The 22,500-nt window shown below is 44.7% G+C and overlaps 1 protein-coding gene across 1 annotated transcript in view; it reads right to left on the minus strand.

Moving 5' to 3' along the window:
- The window catches only part of reps2 (RALBP1 associated Eps domain containing 2), a 97,663-nt gene that overhangs the window by 29,092 nt on the left and 46,071 nt on the right, over nucleotides 1–22,500 (minus strand). The window contains exons 7-14 of the mRNA XM_063201777.1: nucleotides 21,222–21,285; nucleotides 18,994–19,168; nucleotides 17,560–17,613; nucleotides 17,077–17,173; nucleotides 12,521–12,569; nucleotides 11,505–11,641; nucleotides 9,505–9,566; nucleotides 8,846–8,935 (exon numbers count right to left, since the gene is read on the minus strand). Of these exons, the coding sequence (XP_063057847.1) occupies nucleotides 8,846–8,935; nucleotides 9,505–9,566; nucleotides 11,505–11,641; nucleotides 12,521–12,569; nucleotides 17,077–17,173; nucleotides 17,560–17,613; nucleotides 18,994–19,168; nucleotides 21,222–21,285 (728 nt within the window). The remainder of the gene's footprint in view (nucleotides 1–8,845; nucleotides 8,936–9,504; nucleotides 9,567–11,504; nucleotides 11,642–12,520; nucleotides 12,570–17,076; nucleotides 17,174–17,559; nucleotides 17,614–18,993; nucleotides 19,169–21,221; nucleotides 21,286–22,500) is intronic.

A 22,500-nucleotide genomic window follows, 5' to 3' on the forward strand; every position in this document is an offset into this window, starting at 1 on the left:
AGACAAGTGAGGCTATTTACTATATTTTGTATATTATGAAATTCAATAGCGTGACAGCTCTTTCTCCCTTTCTCTCACCCTGTCCCTCCAAACACATAGATAGCCCCCTTCTCATTCTCCTACTCACAAATGCACCACTATTTCCAGTCCAGAAATGAAATTGGTTTGGAAGACAGCACAAATGTGTAGCTTATTAAAATTGTTATGCTACCATGCTTTGTGATGCTGTAGATAGTGTAGATCAATGCAGACCTCCTTGGTAGGCTTATTGTCTACACATGCATTTTACATGCAAATGTACTGTATCACTCTCCTGGCATTTCAATTTCACGTTACAATTCAAACACATTGATAACCTCCCTCTCATCTGGGGTTGGGGGCCCCACCACCATCACATCCAACACACCACACAGTGAAGCTACTTTCATGCGACTCAATCTGATGTGTTGGTCGCCTGTCAAAAAGAACCACGAATCCATTTGATGAAAAACGGTTATTGTTCTTGATGCTATTTAGTTAAGCTTACTAAGGATATTAGTCTTGTGTTCTGTGAGGTATAAGAAAGATTTTTTTTTCTTTCAAAGGTAAGGGGGGGGGGGGGGGTTGGGGGGGGGGGGGGGCGGGAGGGGGGGGGGCGGGGGAGGGGGGGGGGGGGGGGGGGTCACCAGAACTCAAACTCGCCTAGGGCACCAAATAAGCCAGAACCAGCCCTGATTACAACTCACTATTAAACGGAATGAAAGGAAGTCGTAGCCCCTTCTGTAGTTACCGCATCTGTGTGTGCTTTCTAGTGGATACTTTTATAAGCAAATATTCCAGAAGAGGTGTTATTCCACATCCATGTCCGAGGACCGGCCAACTTGGCAATGACTTTAGGCTATCTACTTGCGCATGAATTTGGACGGCGACCTCCACAGATAGGCCTATATGATATGAAGAAGTCCCTCCAGATTAAAGACGAAAATATTTATCTCTCGTGTAGCTTACATTTGTGCCCTTCCACAACACTGTGCTTGGTGTTTCTGCATGGTAGCCTAAATATACTATAGGCCATGCCATTGATTCCTCAGATCAGTAAATCTGTTCTTTGCATAGCATGCATGCATGGACCAGTTAATAGGCCTAACAATTCTAATTGCCCTATATTATATTATATTATATTATATTATATTATATTATATTATATTATATTATATTATATTATATTAGGCCTATATTATATTATATTAGCCTACATTACATTATTAGGGCCTACAGCCTATTTTATAATTAATTAAAGCTGCTATGATGGCTAAGAAAATTATGGCTAGTGAAAAGGCCCAATGGCTAGTGAGTCAGGAAAACCACTAGCCAAAATGGCTGGTAAGCGAAAAAGTTAGTGTCAAGCACTGGTACACACACACACACACACACACACACACACACACACACACACACACACACACACACACACACACACACACACACACACACACACACACACACACAGTACACACAGTACACACAGTACACGCACACACCTCTTGACTTTCATTGATGAAAAGCGTTCTCTGAGGAGGCCTGGGGAAGGGGTGAGGTGCAGGGGGAAGGCGGAGGCAAGAGAGTGTTTTTTACCGCCAGCTCTCCTGACAGGAGAAGGTTATGGAGCTGACTTGTTTTAAAGGTCATCGCACAGCCATCATGCAACCAAAAAATGCAGCCTAAAATAAATAAATAAATAAATAAATAAACATGAGTCCATGTGTCACAATTAATCAGGCTGCAAATCCTCTGACAGAGTGCTGAAAGTAAGTGTTCCATGAGAGAGAGAGAGAGAGAGAGAGAGAGAGAGAGAGAGAGAGAGAGAGAGAGAGAGAGAGAGAGAGAGAGAGATGGCGAGAGTGAAAAGGAAGTTAAAAAGACAAGACGGGCAGCCAAGAGGGACAGAGTCAGACAGAAAAAGAGAGTTACAGAAAGACAGACCAGGCGGAGACAAACAGAGAGGGAAAATCCTGAATACTAGGGGTTAGTAGGGGATTTCTATCTATATAAAATCTTTATGCTCAACATGAACCTTCGAGAGAGAGAGAGAGAGAGAGAGAGATGGAAGACAGCGAGAAAGGGAGACAGCAAGACAGCAAGAAAGCAAGTGAGCAAGGGGAAGAGAGAGAGAGCAAGGGAAGAGAGAGAGAGAGAGAGAGAGAGAGAGAGAAAGAGACAGAGAGAGACGGAGACAGTGAGAGAGAGAGAGAAAGAGACAGAGAGAGACAGAGACGGTGAGAGAGAGAGAGAAAGAGGGAGAGAGAGAGAAAAAAGAGAGAGATTTACTGTAATTTCCTGCTGAGTAATGGAGTTGGAGGAGGGGAAAGTGCTGCATCAACCCAGCCAGCACCAGAACTAAATATAGTGCTGCTCCTCTTCTGCATGTCTTTTTAATCACACACTCTGCCTGTCCTGTCCTGTCCCCTCTCCTCTCGTCTCCTCCTCCCCCCCTCCTCCTCTCCTCCTCTCCTCTCCTTCTCGGCTCCTCTTTCCTCCTCTTTTAAAATGTGACATCAGACGGAAAAAGTTCTAGTCTAGGCTTGCCTTGTACTGTAGGTTGATGTCGGTCAGACATGCATACCCGCCTCATCCAACACCACGCAGGACTCCACCCATCTCACACTGTTTAATTAACATGCTGCCATACATCCTGTGGGATAGGAACCTACAATACAGGGGGAGGGGAGGTAAAGAGAGAGAGAGAGAGAGAGAGAGAGAGAGAGAGAGAGAGAGAGAGAGAGAGAGAGAGAGAGAGAGAGAGAGAGAGAGAGAGAGAGAAAGTGAGGGAGAGCTGGAGGAAGATATGGAGAGAGAGATGGAGCGAGGTGGGAAGAGTGAGAGAAAGATAGAAAGACAGAGAGGGAAAAGGGGGAGAGAGAAAGCCCTAAGGGCAAAATAAATGGAAAGCAGAGAAAAAGAGAGAGGGTGGAGAGAGAAAGTGTGAGATGGAGAGACTCAGAGAGGGAAAGAGGCAAAAAAGAGGGATATATTAATAACTATGGAGAGTAATGGGCAGTGACGGAGCAAAAACAGGGTGTAGAGTAGGACAGGAGACAGTGAAAGAAGACAGATGTGAGAATGAAACTGAACAGGGGCGTGATATTAGAGCAGGAGGCAGGTGTCATGGATGAATGAGTGAGTGAGCGTTTCAATCTCTCTCTTTCTATCGTGCTCTCTCTCTCTCTCTCTCTCTCTCTCTCTCTCTCTCTCTCTCTCTCTCTCTCTCTCTCTCCCTCTTTACCACAACAAATGGTTTTCTCCCTCTATCTCTCTCTCCTTCGCATCTCTCCTTCTCCTGATGCTGGCCCTTCTCTCTTTCTCACTCACTCAATGACTGTGTGTATACTATGTACATGTTATGTGTGTGTGTGTGTGTGTGTGTGTGTGTGTGTGTGTGTGTGTGTGTGTGTGTGTGTGTGTGTGTGTGTGTGTGTGTGTGTGTGTGTGTGTGTGTGTGTGTGTGTACACACCAAACCATACCATACCACCACAACACACCAAATCGTACCACACCACACCACAACACACCACACCAAACCACACCACAACACACCACACCACACCATACCACAACACACTAAACGCACAACACCACTCAACATTGCACCACACTGCACCGCACACCACAACACAAGAACCTAACCACCACACTACCGCACCACACCATGCCACACAACACCACACCACACTTTATCACATCGTACCCCTCACCACAACATATAGTCAGCCAATCCAAAAACACAGCAAGACCACCCGAGCATCTTCACTGCACACTCTTTCTTTCTTTCTTTCTTTCTTTCTTTCTTTCTTTCTTTCTTTCTTTCTTTCTTTCTTCCCTATTTCTTTCTTTCTTTCTGCGGCACTGCAGAACAAGGTGACAGTTTTATTGAGCAATGACTTGCAATGAGATGAGACAGAGGGGGGAGAAAAATGAGAGAAATGATGAGAAACGATGAAATAATAATATGAAGTGGAGAAGAGAGGTGAGTTTGATGTTCACACTTATGGAATAATAACCTTTTACGCTGCACAAATGTTATTAAGGCTACTAGGATTGACATTATTAAATCCATAAAGCATAAACAATATTTTTCATTAGTCATCTCACGCATAATGGCTACTTTGGTAGGTGACACTCACCACTTGAGGTATCTGGGTAGAAGCTAAGTCGTGCAAGTTCAATAACACAAGACTATCATTCTCCCATTGTGTCTCTCTACCTGTCGTCCTCTACCGAACACACACACAGGCACACACACACACACACACACACACACACACACACACACACACACACACACACACACACACACACACACACACACACACACACACACACACACACACACACACACACACACACACACACACACACACACTGTCTTACAAACGCACACATGCACATAAGCACACATAAATACAGACAAAGACACAGACACAGACACAGACACAGACACTCACACGCACACGCAAACACACACACACACACACACACACACACAGTTTCCTTGAAATTCTCGTCAAACCCCCCTGCATTATAAGGGTCAAAGGAGTGAGAAGGAGAGGAGCCAGAGGGTTTTGATTATCTTTTATCTCTCATGAGCTGACAGCCTGTCCTATGAGGACGGATAGATGGAGGGCGATAATTGAGTTAGCACACATATCATTTTCCTCTCTCTCTCTCTCTCTCTCTCTCTCTCTCTCTCTCTCTCTAAGGGGAGGGAGCGAAAAGTCCTGTAATCTCTCTATCTCTCTCCCTCTTTCTGTCTCTCTCTCCCTCTTTCTGTCTCTCTCTCTCTCTTTCTGTCTCTGTCTCTCTCTTTCTGTCTCTGTCTCTCTCTCTCTCTCATCATGTCCTCCTGTATTACACTACACGAGCCCCAGGCCTTTTTTCTAATAAAAACCAAATAATAGAAGGAGAACATAAAAACTTCTGATGCCAGCTTGCCTGATGTTTGTCGATACGTAGTGTACAACATGGTATGATTAGAATGGCTCTGGGTGTGTGTGGGCCATGTGAAAACTTTCAAATGGCAGAAGTGTGTGTGTGTGTGTGTGTGTGTGTGTGTGTGTGTGTGTGTGTGTGTGTGTGTGTGTGTGTGTGTGTGTGTGTGTGTGTGTGTGTGTGTGTGTGTGTGTGTGTGTGTGTGTGTGTGTGTGTGTGTGTGTGTGTGTGTGTGTGTGTCTGTGTTTGTGTGTGTAACCTCATACTAAGGCTATGAGCCATGTCAAAATCGCTCCCCTGGGTTGATCAGCTTCTGTTATTTCCTCCACAACAAACGAAACACTTACAACACCAACACCGAAAGAGAACAGAGAGAGAGAGAGAGAGAGAGAGAGAGAGAGAGAGAGAGAGAGAGAGAGAGAGAGAGAGAGAGAGAGAGAGAGAGAGAGAGAGAGAGAGAGAGAGAGAGAGAGAGAGAGTCTGTGTGACAGGAGACATAAAAATGACAAAAGTCCTCTCTGCTTGAAGTAGCCGGTTTCCTTTGAAAGATTAGGACTCCTTTTTTTCTTTTTTCTTTCTTTTTTTTTTTTTTCAAAAGTCATTCGCAAGAACCGACACGGGGTGTTAGTAGGAATGCCGATTTCAAGAGAGCAGGGTATTTGTGGGATTGTATACAATAGATCTGCTGCAAAATATCAATTCTTCAAGGCTTGGAACAGAGAAGATGGATTGTGTGTGTGTGTCTGTGTCTGTGTGTGTCTGTGTCTGTGTCTGTGTCTGTGTCTGTGTGTGTGTGTGTGTGTGTGTGTGTGTGTGTGTGTGTGTGTGTGTGTGTGTGTGTGTGTGTGTGTGTGTGTGTGTGTGTGTGTGTGTGTGTGTGTGTGTGTGCGCGTGTGTGTGCATGCTCGCCTGCGTGTATAAACTGTACCTGCGTGTGCATACATGTGCGTGCTTATCCATGTCTGTGCTTACTGAATGTGTGTGTCCAGCTATATTAAATATCAGTGGGGGTAACAGCGTCTGCCAAAGGGCCTAGTGGAGGGGCTTGACCCGTGCCGCTATGACAAAGAGCCTCCATTACTGGGCAGTCAGCCCGTGGGAAAGCTGCCTCTGGCCCTGGAGCTCTGGGTGGGTGTGTAGCCCAGTACAGCACAACAGAGTACAGTACAGCACAGCATTGTTTCTCAAAGACTGCGGTCGGGACCCTTAGATGGGTTGTGGAAGATTTTCTTTGGGTTGCCTAAAATGTTTCTCTTAATAGTCAAAATAGCTGCCATTTAAACATCATTGCTGGTTTAATCAGGCGAGGTGTTTAACTCCTTAAGACAAGGTCCCTGTTATAAATTAGCTGTTACCAGAATGGCAATGTCCAAGTCACAATGTATTACTAAAGGCCATGTGCTCTGCCATAGTTAGTGGTGTAGTACTATGGTAGTAAAGTTTTTTCAGTGATTATTACAATGTTCCAGTGATGGAACAGCATGTGTTAAGGGGCTGCAACTTGAGTAATACTAACTGAACAGATGATTATTTAGTCAACAACAAATATCCTCCTTGATGTTCGATAATGGTCAGTGAACACACTTACATTTTGTGACTCATGAAAAATGTCTACTGACAAAAGTTTGTGGCTTTCAAAATATGGGCTCTGGCCTTGACCGTACGTCAAATGGCTAAGGCATTGTAGTTTTATGACAGGGACCTGGGTTCGATTCTGGCCAGAGCTCCTTTTACGAACTTCGCCCCATCTCTCTCTCTCCCACTCACTTCCTGTCATCACCTCACAGGGTGAATTCCAAAATGCTGACTTCCATCCTCCCTTGCTTCTTGCCTGCTTGTGACCTCATGATGATGTCACTGATGACAGAAAATGAATTCAATATCTTGCAGAAGCACAATTCTAATGTCATTTCCTCATTTGCAAATGGGATGGTTCATGAAGAGCAGTCCCCCAAAATTTGTTCTGGCTAGCCTGACACCGGGGAAACGTTATTGTTTTCTCCACGGAGGCGGGGCGTCAGCAAAACACAAGGCCACAAGCACAAGTGGAGGATAGGAGTCTGCATATTGGAATGCACCCACACTGTCCTGTCAAATAAAGACATAAGAGCCCCTAGGAAAATCTTTTTGAAAAATGCCAAAATAAAATAGGGGTGTCTAGTAAAAACCCAATTTGGGAAACACTGCTGTATAGGCCTGCTTGGACAGAGAGAGGGGGAAACCTGAGAAGACGCCTGAACTACACTCCCCCCTCTCTATAAGGACCTGGGGGGCTTGTCGGAAACACATTGACAGATTGCACCGGTTTGTGCGTGTTTGTGTGTGTGTGTGTGTGTGCACACGTGTGTTGTGTGTGCGTGTGTGTGTGTGCGTGTGTGTGTGTGTGTGTGTGTGTGTGTGTGTGTGTGTGTGTGTGTGTTATTGGGGGGATCAAGGGGTATACGAGAATGAAGAACTCGTGTATGGCCATGTGCTTGGATACACACACATGCATGCATGTGCTCACCCTGTACAGTACAATCACACAAAGTGTACACACACACACACACACACACACACACACACACGCACGCACGCACGCACGCACGCTCGCACGCACGCACGCACGCACCCCTGTAAATACCTTTCGCTCACTTGGACAGGATCACACTATAAAGCAACTTCTCATTTCCACATTTGGTTCACATGCACAGGCTTTTGACCCCAGAAGTAAGGACAGACAGTGTTTTTTACAAACAAAAAAAGTGTGACCAAAGTGTTCAGGCAAGCAAGGTCAACACAGGCGAACAACAAAGATGTGCTCTTTATTCTTGCCTTTGTGCACAAATACTTGTGTTGTTGTGTTGTGCCTGAATGTCATTCTGCAGAGGCCATTGATATTTTTCTTGGCCGAGGAGAATAAACGATGTCCTAGAGCTTGCAATGCTAATCTGACCTTTTCAAAGATGGGGGCAAGACAAGCAGATGCCGTAGGGGAAATGGCTCAGCGTTTTTTTTGCATGCACGCACACGCATGCACACGCACGCACACACACAAAGACACACACAGACACACACACTAACAGGTGTGTTTCCTTCACTCAAGCACACAGGCGCGCGCACACACACACGCACACACACACTCTTACAAGTGTGTGTGTATGTGTGTGTGTGCGTGTGTGTGTATGTGTGTGTGTATGCGTGTGTGTGTGTGTGTGTGGGTGGGAGTGAAGGGTGACCGGTTCAGCATTTCAAAGGAAGTACACACTTCATCCCTGCTTAAGAACCAAGAGAGAAGCAGAAAACCAAGAGGTGCAACGCCCTTCAGACACACACACACACACACACACACACACACACACACACACACACACACACACACACACACACACACACACACACACACACACACACACACACACACACACACACACACACACACACACACACACACACACACACACACACACACACACACACACACAAGGGTGGCAGCCTTTCCACTTCGCAGAGGGTGCACTTTGTTGAGCGCAGGAGAAACGAGAAGTGCAAATGGCAGTAAAAAATGAGAGGTGTGGAGGAATAAAGAGCAGAAGAGACAGAAAGTGTGAGAAGTTAGAGACCTTAAGGGCATGGAGGTCTGGTGCATAGGGTGGGGGAGAGAGAGAGAGAGAGAGAGAGAGAGAGAGAGAGAGAGAGAGAGAGAGAGAGAGAGAGAGAGAGAGAGAGAGAGAGAGAGAGAGAGAGAGAGAGAGAGAGAGAGAGAGAGAGAGAGAGAGAGATAGATAGATAGATAGATAGATAGATAGATAGATAGATAGATAGATAGAGAAACGGATAGAGAGATAGAGAGAAGGAGAGAACGATAATAAAACAAGAGAGAGAAACCCAACGACTCACCTCTTCCCTGAACTTGCTGAAGTCTGCAAAGTTAGGCTGCTGAACGGCCTTCTGGGTAGTCTTGTCTGTGGCGGGCAGGAAGTGAGGGATCTGGAAAGGTGAAAGGTGCGGCACGGGAGACGAGAAGAGTTTCTCAATACGATGCTCTTCCACTGCATCTCTAAGAGATGACCTGAGGGGTGTGTGTGTGTGTGTGTGTGTGTGTGTGTGTGTGTGTGTGTGTGTGTGTGTGTGTGTGTGTGTGTGTGTGTGTGTGTGTGTGTGTGTGTGTGTGTGTGTGTGTGTGTGTGTGTGTGTGTGTGTGTTTGAGTGTCTGTTAACTGCATCACATGACTGATGGATGATGTGAATATGTGTGGTCATTTGTTGCATTCCAAGCGTAGCCTGAAAGCATGAATTTACTTCATTGACTTTGCAGACTCATTCACTTTTAAGCAGACAAGTACACAAAGAAAAAAAGAGATGCAGGGTAAAGGATACAAAAACGAGGGAAAGAATAGAGGAGAGAGAGAGAGAGAGAGAGAGAGAGAGAGAGAGAGAGAGAGAGAGAGAGAGAGAGAGAGAGAGAGAGAGAGAGAGAGAGAGAGAGAGAGAGAGAGAAACAGAAACAGAAACAGAAACAGAAACAGAAACAGAAGAGTGTTACTACACTAAAATACCTGTGTGGCTGGGGGTCTTGGGGGAAGAGCTGGTGGAGGGGGCAGCCAGCCGCTTTTGACACCTGAGAGAGAGAGAGAGAGAGAGAGAGAGAGAGAGAGAGAGAGAGAGAGAGAGAGAGAGAGAGAAAGAGAGAGAGAGACTTGACTTTCAAACTTCATTTATTGCACATTCTTTCTTAAGATTCTTTACAATAAACAAGTAGTTAAAACATAATTAAAAAGCAGCCTAAAATAAATAAATAAATAAATAAATAAACAAACATGAGTCCATGTGTCACAATTAATCAGGCTGCAAATCCTCTGACAGAGTGCTGAAAGTAAGTGTTCCATGAGAGAGAGAGAGAGAGAGAGAGAGAGAGAGAGAGAGAGAGAGAGAGAGAGAGAGAGAGAGAGAGAGAGAGAGAGAGAGAGAGAGAGAGAGAGAGAGAGAGAAAGAAAGAATGAAAGATAAGAAAAATGTTAACAGATAAATGAGGGAGAGGAGTGTGATGAGATTGATGAGGGGAGAGAGAGAGAGAGAGAGAGAGAGAGAGAGAGAGAGAGAGAGAGAGAGAGAGAGAGAGAGAGATGTATAAATAAAGAGAGGTAGAGGCATGGAAGGAGGGAAGAATAATGAGACAGAGGAGGGGGGGACAATACAGCACAGATAGGTAGAAAGATGGAGACAGGAGGGGGAGTGTGATTAAAAGAGGGAGAGCATTACTGGAAACTATTGTTTAAGTTAGGACCGTGACTCATTACCACATTAATATATGTGGATATACATGTTAATATCTTTCCCCTGGTGCAGGAAATATTTTACGAACGCTCTGCCAAGAAAATGTATAACTTGGATCGAAGACATTGAGGGCCAAGAATTTCTCCGAATCATCTACCTTTTACCATTTCTAGATTTTAATCATCAGTGTTTCCTTCAAATAACAAAAATGGAAAAACATTAATAAACCACCACCGGGCAAAAGCACACCAACCCTCCCCCATGTTATCTCTTGTAAAAACCACACAATACTTCAAAAGTATTTGCTCGGGAATTGGCTTGGTGGTATTATTTCACTGTATCTGTTGACACAAGTCCACTTCCTTCTGCTGAAGCTAGCAAATGCACAAGGCCACTGGCTATAGTGCTCTGCTAACACCAGTTCCTGCATCGCTCCCTCCGCTCTGCCCGAGCTTCGTGATAGCCCTTGAGACGCTTGAGCACATAGCTGAGGATTATACAAGATTTTAACAGAATGTCTTAAGGTCAAGCACTGAACCACATGTACTTCAAGGTACAAAATGTCTGGTTCAGCACTAGAGACATTCAGTTTGCAGTCTCATCTATTGTAGGTCTACTTGAAGCCTTCTCTGCTTTGAAGGTCAACCTCCAATGCGGAGCTATTCAATACACAGCACTGGAAACTGAACATGTCCAATGGTGTAATAATAACTAAAATGACAATAATAAACAATATTTGAAGTGCACAATACATTACAAAGTGGTCACGGCCAGAGACTAACTGTGAAACTTTACTGAATAGCTGATCTACCTGCCTTGAGGGGCTAGTGAAGACCACTTGGGTCAGATATGGTTGGGTGAAAATGGATGGCTACTGTAGGCTTGTACTGACATTTACGTGTACTTTTCAGTACAAACCCATCTTTTTAAGATTTAAAGAGTCCCTAGTAGGCCTCATTAGCAGGCCGCTCTATAGTACAATAGCTCCTCTGCCCTTGATGGGGCTAAAGGTCAGGTTTCAAATGCATCTCACTTTCAAAGTTGGTAATCATCTTGTTAAAGGCTCATAGCAGGCCTGCACTGACATACCGTATCCTTTGTCTAGACTCCGGGCCGTATTTTGTTCCTTGCCCTGCCTTGACTGTAATTGCGTATGGTACTTGTGTTGACCACTGTATAAGAAAGAGTACACACAGCAGACTTCTTCTGTAGTATGTATTGTTATCCAGAAGCTTTTTTTCTGGATGTGCGCACCGGCCGCTATCTTCAGTGTTGTACTGACCCTGGCTGCCCTGCTGGAAGAGTTTGTTGAGGTCGAGCGAGGAGGCGCGTGAGTGGCTCTTCTGGGGCCGCGGGGGAGGCGTGGGGGGCTCCTCTGCCTTCTTCATGGCATCGTCTATGGACGTGCTGGAGTACGACCTGAAGACAGAGAGAAGCGCTGACTGTAAAACGGCAGTGCAATGGGAATTCAGCTGCCCCACCCGCATTGGAAAAAATAAGGAATAAACACACATTATTACATCAAAATAAACACATAAAAACGAAAACAAAAATCAGATATCAAATGGCAAAATGAGATCATCTGGGTCAATGCGCTGTCTATGAATGTGCTGGAGAAGAGCCTGCACACAACTGAAGAAGTCAGGTAAGAGGTCAGAGAAAAAGATTGGCTTTCAATGCCGTCTAGATACATTATTAACAGAAGTCTGAAGTCTGTTGTATGTCTCAAAAGAATGAGAATCCAACTCCACAGACATAGAAAAAAAGATAAATAAATAATAAAGTAAAAAAAATAATACGCCAGATATTAACTATGGGGACACTATAGAAGAGAGGCTAGAAGATAAGCAGAAAAGCCATAGAAGGGACACATGGGCTTGAAATGCAGGCTAGACAGTTACTCTGTACTACAAAAGACGGATTGCTGTAACTGAAAGGAATATAAATGCCTTTAAAAACATTTTCAATAGTGGAAATGTTTTTTATGCACTTCATCGATAGGAAAGTCTTATACTGTGGGCTAACAGTTGATCACTGACAGAATAGGTGTTTCAAAGTCAATTTTAAAGCTAATACACCCAGTACGTATAAACTCAAGGTCTGTTCTATGGCTCAGTGGAATGACAACAGAGCTCCACACAGACATTGGAAAATCTGAGACAGAACAGCATGTTGGAAAGGCATGTCTGAGGAACACAGTGAGGAAAAAATAACCTCCGAAGACAACCTTGCCAAAAGAAAACATTACAAGAACAATGTGACTGGATTGATTCTCCAGTCCTGTAAAGAGAAACCTACCTCGGCCGTGTTCGTGACTTCATGCTTGGATCCAACTCAGTGGGGGGATCTGAGAAGAACATCAATGTATATTTAACAATGGAGGACCACACTTCTCTTTTTGCAGGGCCAAGCCGCCACATAGCAGAAGTCAGGCAGGGTGTGACAGTTGCGGCTCATATAAATATTTAATGTCCACTTCAGCTCAGTTACTTCACTAAATCACGGCTAATCTCTGCATGCTGCTAAGCCTCTATCGAAGACCGCAGCCTGCCATACCGTACATTCTCACTAAACTATGATGTCTATGCTATTCAACCACATGGTCGTAACTGTAGAAATTGAGGCATACAGTAAGACTTAGCAGCTGAGCATATTTATTTATTTTTATTTTTTATCATTCGTTTTTAGATTTATTTTTGAATTTTCGACTTTATTTGATAGGACAGTATGAGAGGTGGACAGGAAGCGAATTGGGAGAGAGAGACGGGGAGGGGTTGGTAAAGGATCCGGGCCGGGAATCGCACAGCCGGTCAGCCGCATGGTAGGCGAGTGCCCTAGCGGTTGGCCACGGCAGGGCCTGCAGCATAGCATATTTAATGGCAGTTCTGTTTTGACCGTCTCCTCATGTACATTCATACAGTGCTTCCTCTAGATGTGCTGTCCTCTCACATCTCTCTTCCTTCTCTCCCACGCATGACTGAGCTCCGGGCGCCGTCGCTGCTACTCTGAATTCCCACCCACGGCAAAACCATTTGTCTTTTTAATGTCACGTCACAGAGGTGAACAATCCGGCTTGGGAAAGTAAATGTCCTATGATGGATTCCTTTCAAGCTTTTCAGCGCTCCTTACACAAATCGTTTCACTCATTTTCACTCATCGTTCGTTTTGCTCATCCGGCCTCGGAAAAGACTTGACACTAATTAGAATTGCCTGACATGAGTGGAAAGCACCTTTTTTTTTTTCTACTTCCTGCAGTTAGGAGGATGTCCACCTCTGCTTACAGTAGGATGTCCACCACCTTGTGTACCCTTGCAATGTGGGGAGGAGGAGTCAGATCTAATCTGTGTTTGTGAGAGTGAAAGAAGGAGGCTGTTATTGTAGTCATGGGCTAGTGAATAAGGAAACTGACAGGTGGGGGACGCGGACGGAGGTGGGGGGTATGGATGCCCAGCACCCTCTCACGGCCCTTTCCCACTAAGGTTGTCTCTGCATGCATGAGGTCGGACCTGTCAGAATTTATCTGTGCTCTGTCTGGAAAGGTTAGCATGCATGAAAACGCATTACTCCTTCCACGCCAAAGTATTGTGTCTGTGTGGTGCCTGGATGCCGCGGCGCAACTTGGAAATAGAACTCCAGTCTATTTTCCTGTGCTGGGTTGAGCGGGCTATGAGCAGAGTCTCATTGAAAACAACAAATCTACGTATACTTTATTTTATTTTTTTCGCGCACTGTGTTCGATGGAGTGTGTTTGAATTGCACACAGACTGTCGGTCTGAAAGGAAAACTGAACACATGCTCAAGACCCGTGCACATCGCTGCACCCGCCTCCGCACTCACTGGTGTATCTCAATGGCACCTTATCCTGTGACTGTGGTTACCCTAAGTATGACACACTCCTCACGAACAGTCCCCTGGGACGTCTGTTGGACTGACCCCAGCATCCCCCTGCCCCCTTTCCATGTTAGTGATGGGCTAAATAGGAGTTGCATACGAGTCTAAATTTGCACTTTGTACAATATGTGCCGTCACAACTATTGGAATCCAAAAATGTGAATTGCATACGAGTCTGAAAATGTACTATATTACATCACTATGTCCTATCATTATATCACAACTATTGGAATCCACTTTTAAAACGACTGCAGCGAGAGATGCAACTCTGTGTGTCCTGTTGGAGCCTCTTTCCCCCTTGCCGATCGAGAACATAAACACTGCTCTGACAGGTGACACCAGTGTTTTTGTTTCCATTGGTTACTGTGTCAGCAAACTTGACAGCCCCTTGGCTGCTCCTGTCCTCATTGGCTCCACTCAGTGTTTATATGCACAACAGAAAGTCAGCGAGATGTATTGTAGTGGTGGGACCGTGAGGTGAAAGCCGAACGTTCAGATTTGGCAAATGTGGAAATCAGACAGAGGACGACACGGGCATGGCACGGCCACGGTTGTGGGGTCGATACCTCAAAACCACAAACTGCCACTCTGAGTTCACTAAGTAGACGTAAAAACTGCAATCAGGGCCCAGCACTGACCGCCTGTGAGCGTGCATAGAATTGAATGTTGGAGTCAGCCTGGTCAACCTGTACAGTCATCCCATTCTTTGTCAAAGAAACTGAGCACAAATGATGAAACTGGCATATGTCATCGGAACCAGTGGTCTGTCTGAGTACCTCTGCGTGTAAAGCATTTGATAGGCAACCCTTGACCACCTTTTAGAACTTCCACTCCATGTGATCTCTGTCAGACCAAGCTTTGTTTAAGAATTTAGCGTGACAGCCAGCTCGCAAAAATGTTTTTGAAGCTGTGGCTGAACGGCCCTTCAGCCTTCAGCCTGGGTGCTGTGGAAGGAGCGCTGCTTTGGAGCTGGTGTGTTTGGACTATGAGCGAGTGGACGTGCTGTGTGCTGTGTCTGGAGAAAAGTGGTTGCCGAGAAAGGTGGGTGGGTGGCGGTGTGTGTGTGTGTGTGTGTGTGTGTGTGTGTGTGCGCGTATATGTGCGTGTGTCTGTGTGTGTGTGTGTGTGTGTGTGTGTGGTGGGGGCGGTTGACATGACCTGGTTTGAGGTTTAAGGTGCTGACTAGCTGGACGGGCCTTGCTTGTGCTGCTGTGGTTCTCTCTGCGTTCGTTTCTGCCCAGGCATCAGAAACGGATGGTTGAATCAACAAGTGGGAGTACGTAAAATAATAACACTCTGACCACAGCCCTGTTATTCTTTCGAGTAAAAGGTGAAAATGCTGTGAAAATCTTGGCAAGTGTTTTTTCTTTTTTTCGTAAAATCTTGAGAGTGTACTTTTTGAGTGCTACAGACAGTCATGTCCCGAGACAGAATTTGTAGACAGGGAATCATGGGAATTGAGTAAAGCCAATTTACCTACTTGTCACAAACAAATGACAATCCGTATAGTGTTTGGAACGGCAACATCACTGCATAATCAGTGACAGCTTTATGAGCGGTTAGGGTACAATCTGAGACTGTTTTGAGCCAATTTCCGCTTTGCACAGTCAACAACACAGAGCGAATATGAGGAACAGCTGGGGACGGTTAGGCTTGTCTGTCTGCGTATCGGGCCTGCCTGTAAATTATTGTTTGGGCAGATGGATACGCCGAGACATCACCGCATGGTAATAAAAAGCTTCTCTGAAGCCTTTCAGGGGGCCCTTGAGTCGATTTTTTGGTCTGGTTCTAGTTTACCTTGGCCGTGGTTATTTACTCACTCTACGTACCTTACCTCCACAATATCATGGCACCACTCCGCCATGCAATTAACCTTGCTTTCTGACTTCCTTCCCCTGCTCACGAAGACAGTACATGCTATGAGGCATCACCCCAGTCGAAAAATACACTCAAAGACAATTTTTAGTTTCACACTCTTCCTAACTGGCGCCATATACCACACTGACACCTCCTCCCCGTACTCCTGAAGGTCCGCACACCACACACGAGCCCAGTCTCGCGGAAAATCAACTGTATGCTTCGTGGTGCCGCTACGATATAGCCTCGTTTTTCGTGGTTGGGCAACGCGCCCTGTCGTCGAGAGTGGGTGAGAGAGAGGGCGAGAGAGAGCGAGTGAGAGAGAGGGACCACCCGAGCAGCGTGCATTAACCCTAACCTTAACCCTAACCCTAACCTTAACCCTAAACTTAACCCTAAATCACTTGTTTGAAATGTTTGATTACCGTCGTTTCCAGTTAGCCTTCACTCACGCTTGATTGCTGACGTCAGTCCGCATTATTCTTCCCCCCCAGAACCGAACTACCCCAATTGTCAATTCCCCCTTTCGTCACCCAACCACGAGAAACGAGGCGATTCGTAACGGCACCAAGAGGCTTAAAGTTGATTTTTTATGTTTTTCTCGGAAAGACTTCACGAATGGCCCGAGATACGGTTTCACACACACTGGCATTGACCCTCAACCATTTACCTCAGAGATTATTGTCAGTGTCTTACTTATATGTTTAGTAAAACTACTCATTGGAGACTGGTCAAACGCAATTTCAAACTTCTGGGCTAACCTTGTTACATAGATTTTTTTTTTTACAATTAAGTACACTTGACTTGACTTGACTACAATGTACGGTGTCCCCTGTATTCAGGTTAGTACCCTCAAAATCAAGTTTTAGCTTGGCTCCGTTTCTATCTAGCTCCATACCACCAGGCCTAAATACCACCATATCTCCGCCTCATTTATCTATCTTCCTGATCCCGCCTTTGTCTCCCCTCTTAACGACCTCCATTTCACCTCACCTTCATCGTGCCACACCTCTGCACCACCCCGTTTATACCCGGCTTCCTGTCCTCGCGCCCTTGTCTCCATTCCTAACCTGCTCTGTATCGTCTCCGCTCCACCCTGGTGTTACCTGGTTTCCGGGCTTCCTCCCTGGGCTCCTGCTTTGATGTGGTTGGGCCAGGCAGGGGGGCCACCACCTGCTGCTGTATCTCAGCCTTGCTCTTCTCCTGTTGGGGCGTCAAACGTGTTATTTCACCAAAGGAGCCCTGAATCAGCTTGTCTGGAAATGATAAAGTCTTCCTATAGCACTGAGAGTCAATGTTCTAGCTTCCAGCAATACAGATGTTTTGGGTGCTGGGGCAAATGTGTTCTAAGCTCGTTGGTGCCCCCTGTCTAACATTTTGAGAATAACTTGTGATTTCAAATGAGGTTGTCAGATTTGCATCTTTCATGAAGCTGAGTACAGCACTCTGAGTCAAAGCACACCTCTTAAGTTAAGATAAAAATCTCTGCAAACTGAACTTCATGAACTTTAAGAACTTCTTTGCTTTCAAACTTTCGGCTGAGACACTTTCATCTGGAAATTATTGACACTTGTGTGAAGGGTTCTTACCTGCTGGACAGCTTGGGGAGTGGTGTCTTCAAACACAATCAGAGGCTGCGTCATCTGGATGTGGAGCAACGACCATGTTAAGACAAAAAGACAAGTGTTTGTTGAAAGTAATTTACCATATTTGTTAACAGAGCATGTAAATACAATACAATTGCTACGTTTACATGATGGTATTAATTCCGAATTAATAATTCAGAATTAAATAGTTCTGTAGAATTTACTCTGATCTTTCATTTAATTCTAAATTAAGAAGTGTTTACATGACATTTTCAAAGCGGAATTAAGCTTATTAAGAGTTAAAGTGAGTTAATTCCGAATTAAATGTAAACGTTGCAATTAGGCACTTCAAATATGACAAAATACCCTAAATGGAAATCGCTTAATTTATATCACTAAAACATATGCCACACACTGACTGAAACAGCCAATAAATACCACATGCTCCATACTAAAAAGAAATCAATGCATACTATAAAACCCCCAGCACTGAGTGCAACACATCTGAAAATGTATTAGAGATCAAACTCACTAAAGCGTTTCACAGCCTACAGCGACAGGCTCCATCATTCCTACTGCTGACAACGCAACCAGAATACTATAATTCACCATATTTCACCAGCCTATCATAACTCAAACACTACTGCAATGGGCTGCCTCTCCACCCCATCATAACCTTTCCTGGCCACCTCGGCTTCAAAGTACAAATACATTCCAGAGCCAAAGAAAGAAAATGCTCCAAGCTAAGGAGTAAAAAAATCATTCGCTCATACTGCAGTGAGGAGAATCAAACTGTCGAGTTGTAAATGTGATTGCATTCATGCCTGCAGACAGTGGCGATTGAGCTCTGCAAACCAGATATACATTCCAAAGCTAAGAAAGAAAAAAGTATGTTTTGACAACAGCGGGCAACAGATTTATTGCCATGCAGTGGGCAGAAATGCGCAGGACAGTGGGTGCTTCGCTCTCGATAAAAAGCTATTTGTGAGGGTTTCAGGCAATGGACAAAAGTTCTTGAAGTGTCATAAATAATAAATATCACCGGGTAAGATTGAGGCCGGTATTTATACATATATATTATATATTATTTATATTCATATAGAACTGTCTGACTAAAGTAAATGGTAAGGGAATGCTAGATTAGATTAACACACACATGCGGTAAACACACACACACATACGTGCTCACATACATGCACGCACAGGCACAGGCACAGGCACAGGCACAGGCACAGGCACAGGCACAGGCACAGGCACAGGCACAGGCACAGGCACAGGCACAGGCACAGGTACAGGTACAGGGACATGCACGCACACACCTGCACCTGCACATACAATGCAATTCAAGATGCTGAAGATCAGATTAAAAAAACGCAGGGGAGGACCAAGGTGCAGGATGAACGATGGGTGTGTGTGAGAGTGTGTGTGTAAGGTCACCTCTTCCACCGCGGGTTCCACCAGTCCCTCCACAAGTGACATGTGGCCAGGCCTCAGGGACGCGGGGAGCCTCTCGGGAAGCGCATAGCCGTTCTTCCGAGCCACGATGAGATGGAACGCTGTGCAGAACTCCAGGAACGTGAGCGCTCCATCCCGGTCCACGTCACTCAGCTCCCTGGAAGTAAGAAAAAAACACCCGTTATCATCCACTAATTAGTAATTATCACTTATCAATTATCACAGGAGAATTCAGGCCAATTTCAACATGTTGCATTGCTCACACATTGTTCAGCCCTTTCCAAGATCACAAGGTATTTTAGTGGGGGTGGGGTTTGTTTACATTTAAAGCAAAAATGGTACCAACATACTCAAAATATCAAGTTATTGTTGTAAGGTTTCAGCTGATGTTGCATAATGTCTGAAATGATATTTGGGTATTACATTAAGTTTATGCAATTCAAATGTTAAGAAACCATACCCCCATTACAATGACCAGGATCTCGGAAAGGGCTGAACAAAAAATACTGCATCATTGAGTACTGACCATCCAATTGAGGCCTGAGCAATACAACTACATGTTGAAATTGGCTGGAATTCTGCTTTTAAAAAACACAAGGAGAACAGTTGAATCACCACTTTCAGTGTTTCATTGTCATCTGATCTTTAAAACAATTCTTCGGTTAAGTTGACCTGACCCAAACAAAACCATGCAACACTTTAAACAACGCACAGAGAACATTCAAGTCACCGGAAATCTGAGGGTGTATCACTGTCATCGGATATCTGGAAAGGAAAAAGGCTTTTTTCTTTTCAATAAACACATCTCTGATTAAGGGGACTGAGGGGTAATTTTACACTGATAATGTGTTTATTGGCAAGAAAAATGCTCCTTGTTCAGGGATGTTTTCACAGGTGCTCATGCCTTTAACCACGCATAGATTTTTACATCTACAGTGATTTCCCATTGGGTGTGTAATAGTGGTGTGCATTGGCACTGCCCTCACGATTCGATTCGATTACGATTCGGGAGGTAGCGATTCGATTCGAGTCAATTTTACAATGCATTGCAATGCATTACATTTCTACTGAAAGCACAGCAAATGTTTCATCAGTCATGATGAGGCAATACAAGTAGTCAGATACTGAGCAACAATTTATTGCTGTTTTCTGTATCAGTCTTGCAGTTTTCAATGCTTTGAAGTGCTTTTATTTAATTTAACATTAATTTGCTCCCGAAATATCGATGGAAGTAATTGAAACTTAAAAACAATTGCCGCATCGATTCTGGAACTTGCCGCATTGAATTGGATCGCCCATGCCCCGCATTGCATTGCATCGCCGAATCGATTACTGTTGACACCACTAGTGTGTAATATAGAGAAGTAGATTGTAAGAGTGCAGTCCTAATAGGGGGAACCAAGCAACACTGTTCTGCTATTGTGGCTACAACACCAGGGTCGGTGACAGCTCTGACTGGGCCCAGGACAAAATCATGTAAAATATATACAAGTATACAATGTGATGAGGATCCAGTTCTGAGCTACGTTTCTCCCTGGGCCTGGGACAACTGACCCCTTTGTCCCCACCCCTGTACGACTAAAAACAAAACCTCAGTGCTCTTATGCAACGTTGAAGGTATTTTAATCCGGCTTGACCTTTGACCCTGGAAGGATGACTGTAGATCCTTTTCAATGCTTTTGTTATTTCAGCTCTGAGTCACTTTCTTCAAGGAATATGGGGCGTAGAAGGTTGAAAGGATGTTGGGGCAGTGAGGGTCAAAATTTTGTATGAGACCGGTCAGCCCATGCACATGTATGGTTGCTTTTGATTGACAGGACTTAGGTGAGATAACTTCCTATATCTTATTTCTCTCTCTGTCCTGAAACAAAATGAAGTTTTCTTATATTTCTCTCTCTCTCTCTCTCTCTCTCTCTCTCTCTCTCTCTCTCTCTCTCTCTCTTCCTTTCTATTACTGTGTCCATGTCTCTCCCTCTTTTTCCCTCTCTTTCCCCCGCATTCTATCTGTTTCTCACTCTCCCTCCGACACTCTCCTTCCGTCTTTACCTTTCTCGTTCCCTCTCTTTCTCCGTCTGTCTGTCTGTGTGTCTGTCCTTCTATCTGTGTGTCTGTCTGTCTCCTTTTCTCTCTCTCTCTCTCTCTCTCTCTCTCTCTCTCTCTCTCTCTCTCTCTCTCTCTCTCTCTCTCTCTCAGGGGCCTTTCACACTTACCATATATGGGAAAGTTCGGGTATTGGGAGCTTCGACTTTGTGAAGAAGTTCTTCGCCACAGTTCCTGGAGACAGACATGAATTAGACACAAATAAAACACAAATAAATAAACACGTTGTTGGGAAACCATCCTCAAGAGATACAGTACGAGAAGTGACTGAAAATAACTGTGACTGTGTGTGAGCACAGTCGTCAAACAGCCAGCCACGCATCTGATACATGTAAGTTAACTGTGGAGCAGACAAAACAACTCCTAAGATGTAAGAAACTTTCGAAAAAATATCTTTGAACCAGGAAACTATGGAAAAAATCTAGAAGACAATAACAATAATAACTATATAGGCAGTAAGTCTGCAACAAAAGAAACAGAGACAGATTTACCTGGAGTACACCCCCTGAAAATAGCATTAAGATGTAATTTAATGAGACTCTGCAGAGACCCAGGCCTGCTGGTTACATTGGCTCCCCGTGCTGGTGGTCTGAGGTTGCAGGCTGGGTGGTCTGACCGAAGAGAATACTCATAGGCAGAGATTCACCATGGTCGCTTCAAAATGGGGTTCAGTTCTGTGCTGCTTATAGGTGTGTGTCCTCACATATGAATAGTGTTTCTGTAGTATAATAGGAGTATAATACAATGTATAATACAATGTAATGTAACAATATGTGACTCATTTTTTGAAAGTTCTCTAATAAGTAACATGTCAAATGTAATGTAGTGTTTCTGCACCTCATTTTTAATTTGGTGTGTGTGTGTGTGTGTGTGTGTGTGTGTGTGGTTACGGAAAGGGGGGTGGTCTGCTACATATATGGATATTTGTCACCCGCCTGTCCCCATATGATTGAGGGTCCGGGGGATGTGGATTGCCATAATGACTCTTTGTGACATCTCATAGAAAGTCAAAAGTTCCATACAGCACATCCAAGGTCAAGGTGCAGGACAAAGTCTCATTCAAATTCCAGAATAAGGAAGCCTGCACATTCGAAATCCCTCTATTTCATTCATAATCCATGGCACAGTGCCACGGATTAAACGCGGCCGGCGGCACACTGCCACGGCTTAAACGAAACAGAAGGATCTCAGGAGGAAGTGTAGTGCAGCAGCAGCCGTCTTTCTATCGGTCTTTGGGACAATGTAGTATTTTCAACCAGGTCCTCAGCAACCTAATTAGCAGAGACAGAAGTGTGTGGTTGTGTGCAGGGCCGCTGACAGCTTTGGCTGGGCCCAGGACAAAGTCATCTGAATGGGCCTCCCACCCAATACATACAATGTCATGAGAAC

Source organism: Engraulis encrasicolus, chromosome 6 (genome assembly GCF_034702125.1).
Source record: "Engraulis encrasicolus isolate BLACKSEA-1 chromosome 6, IST_EnEncr_1.0, whole genome shotgun sequence".
NCBI classification, from domain to species: Eukaryota; Metazoa; Chordata; class Actinopteri; order Clupeiformes; family Engraulidae; genus Engraulis; species Engraulis encrasicolus.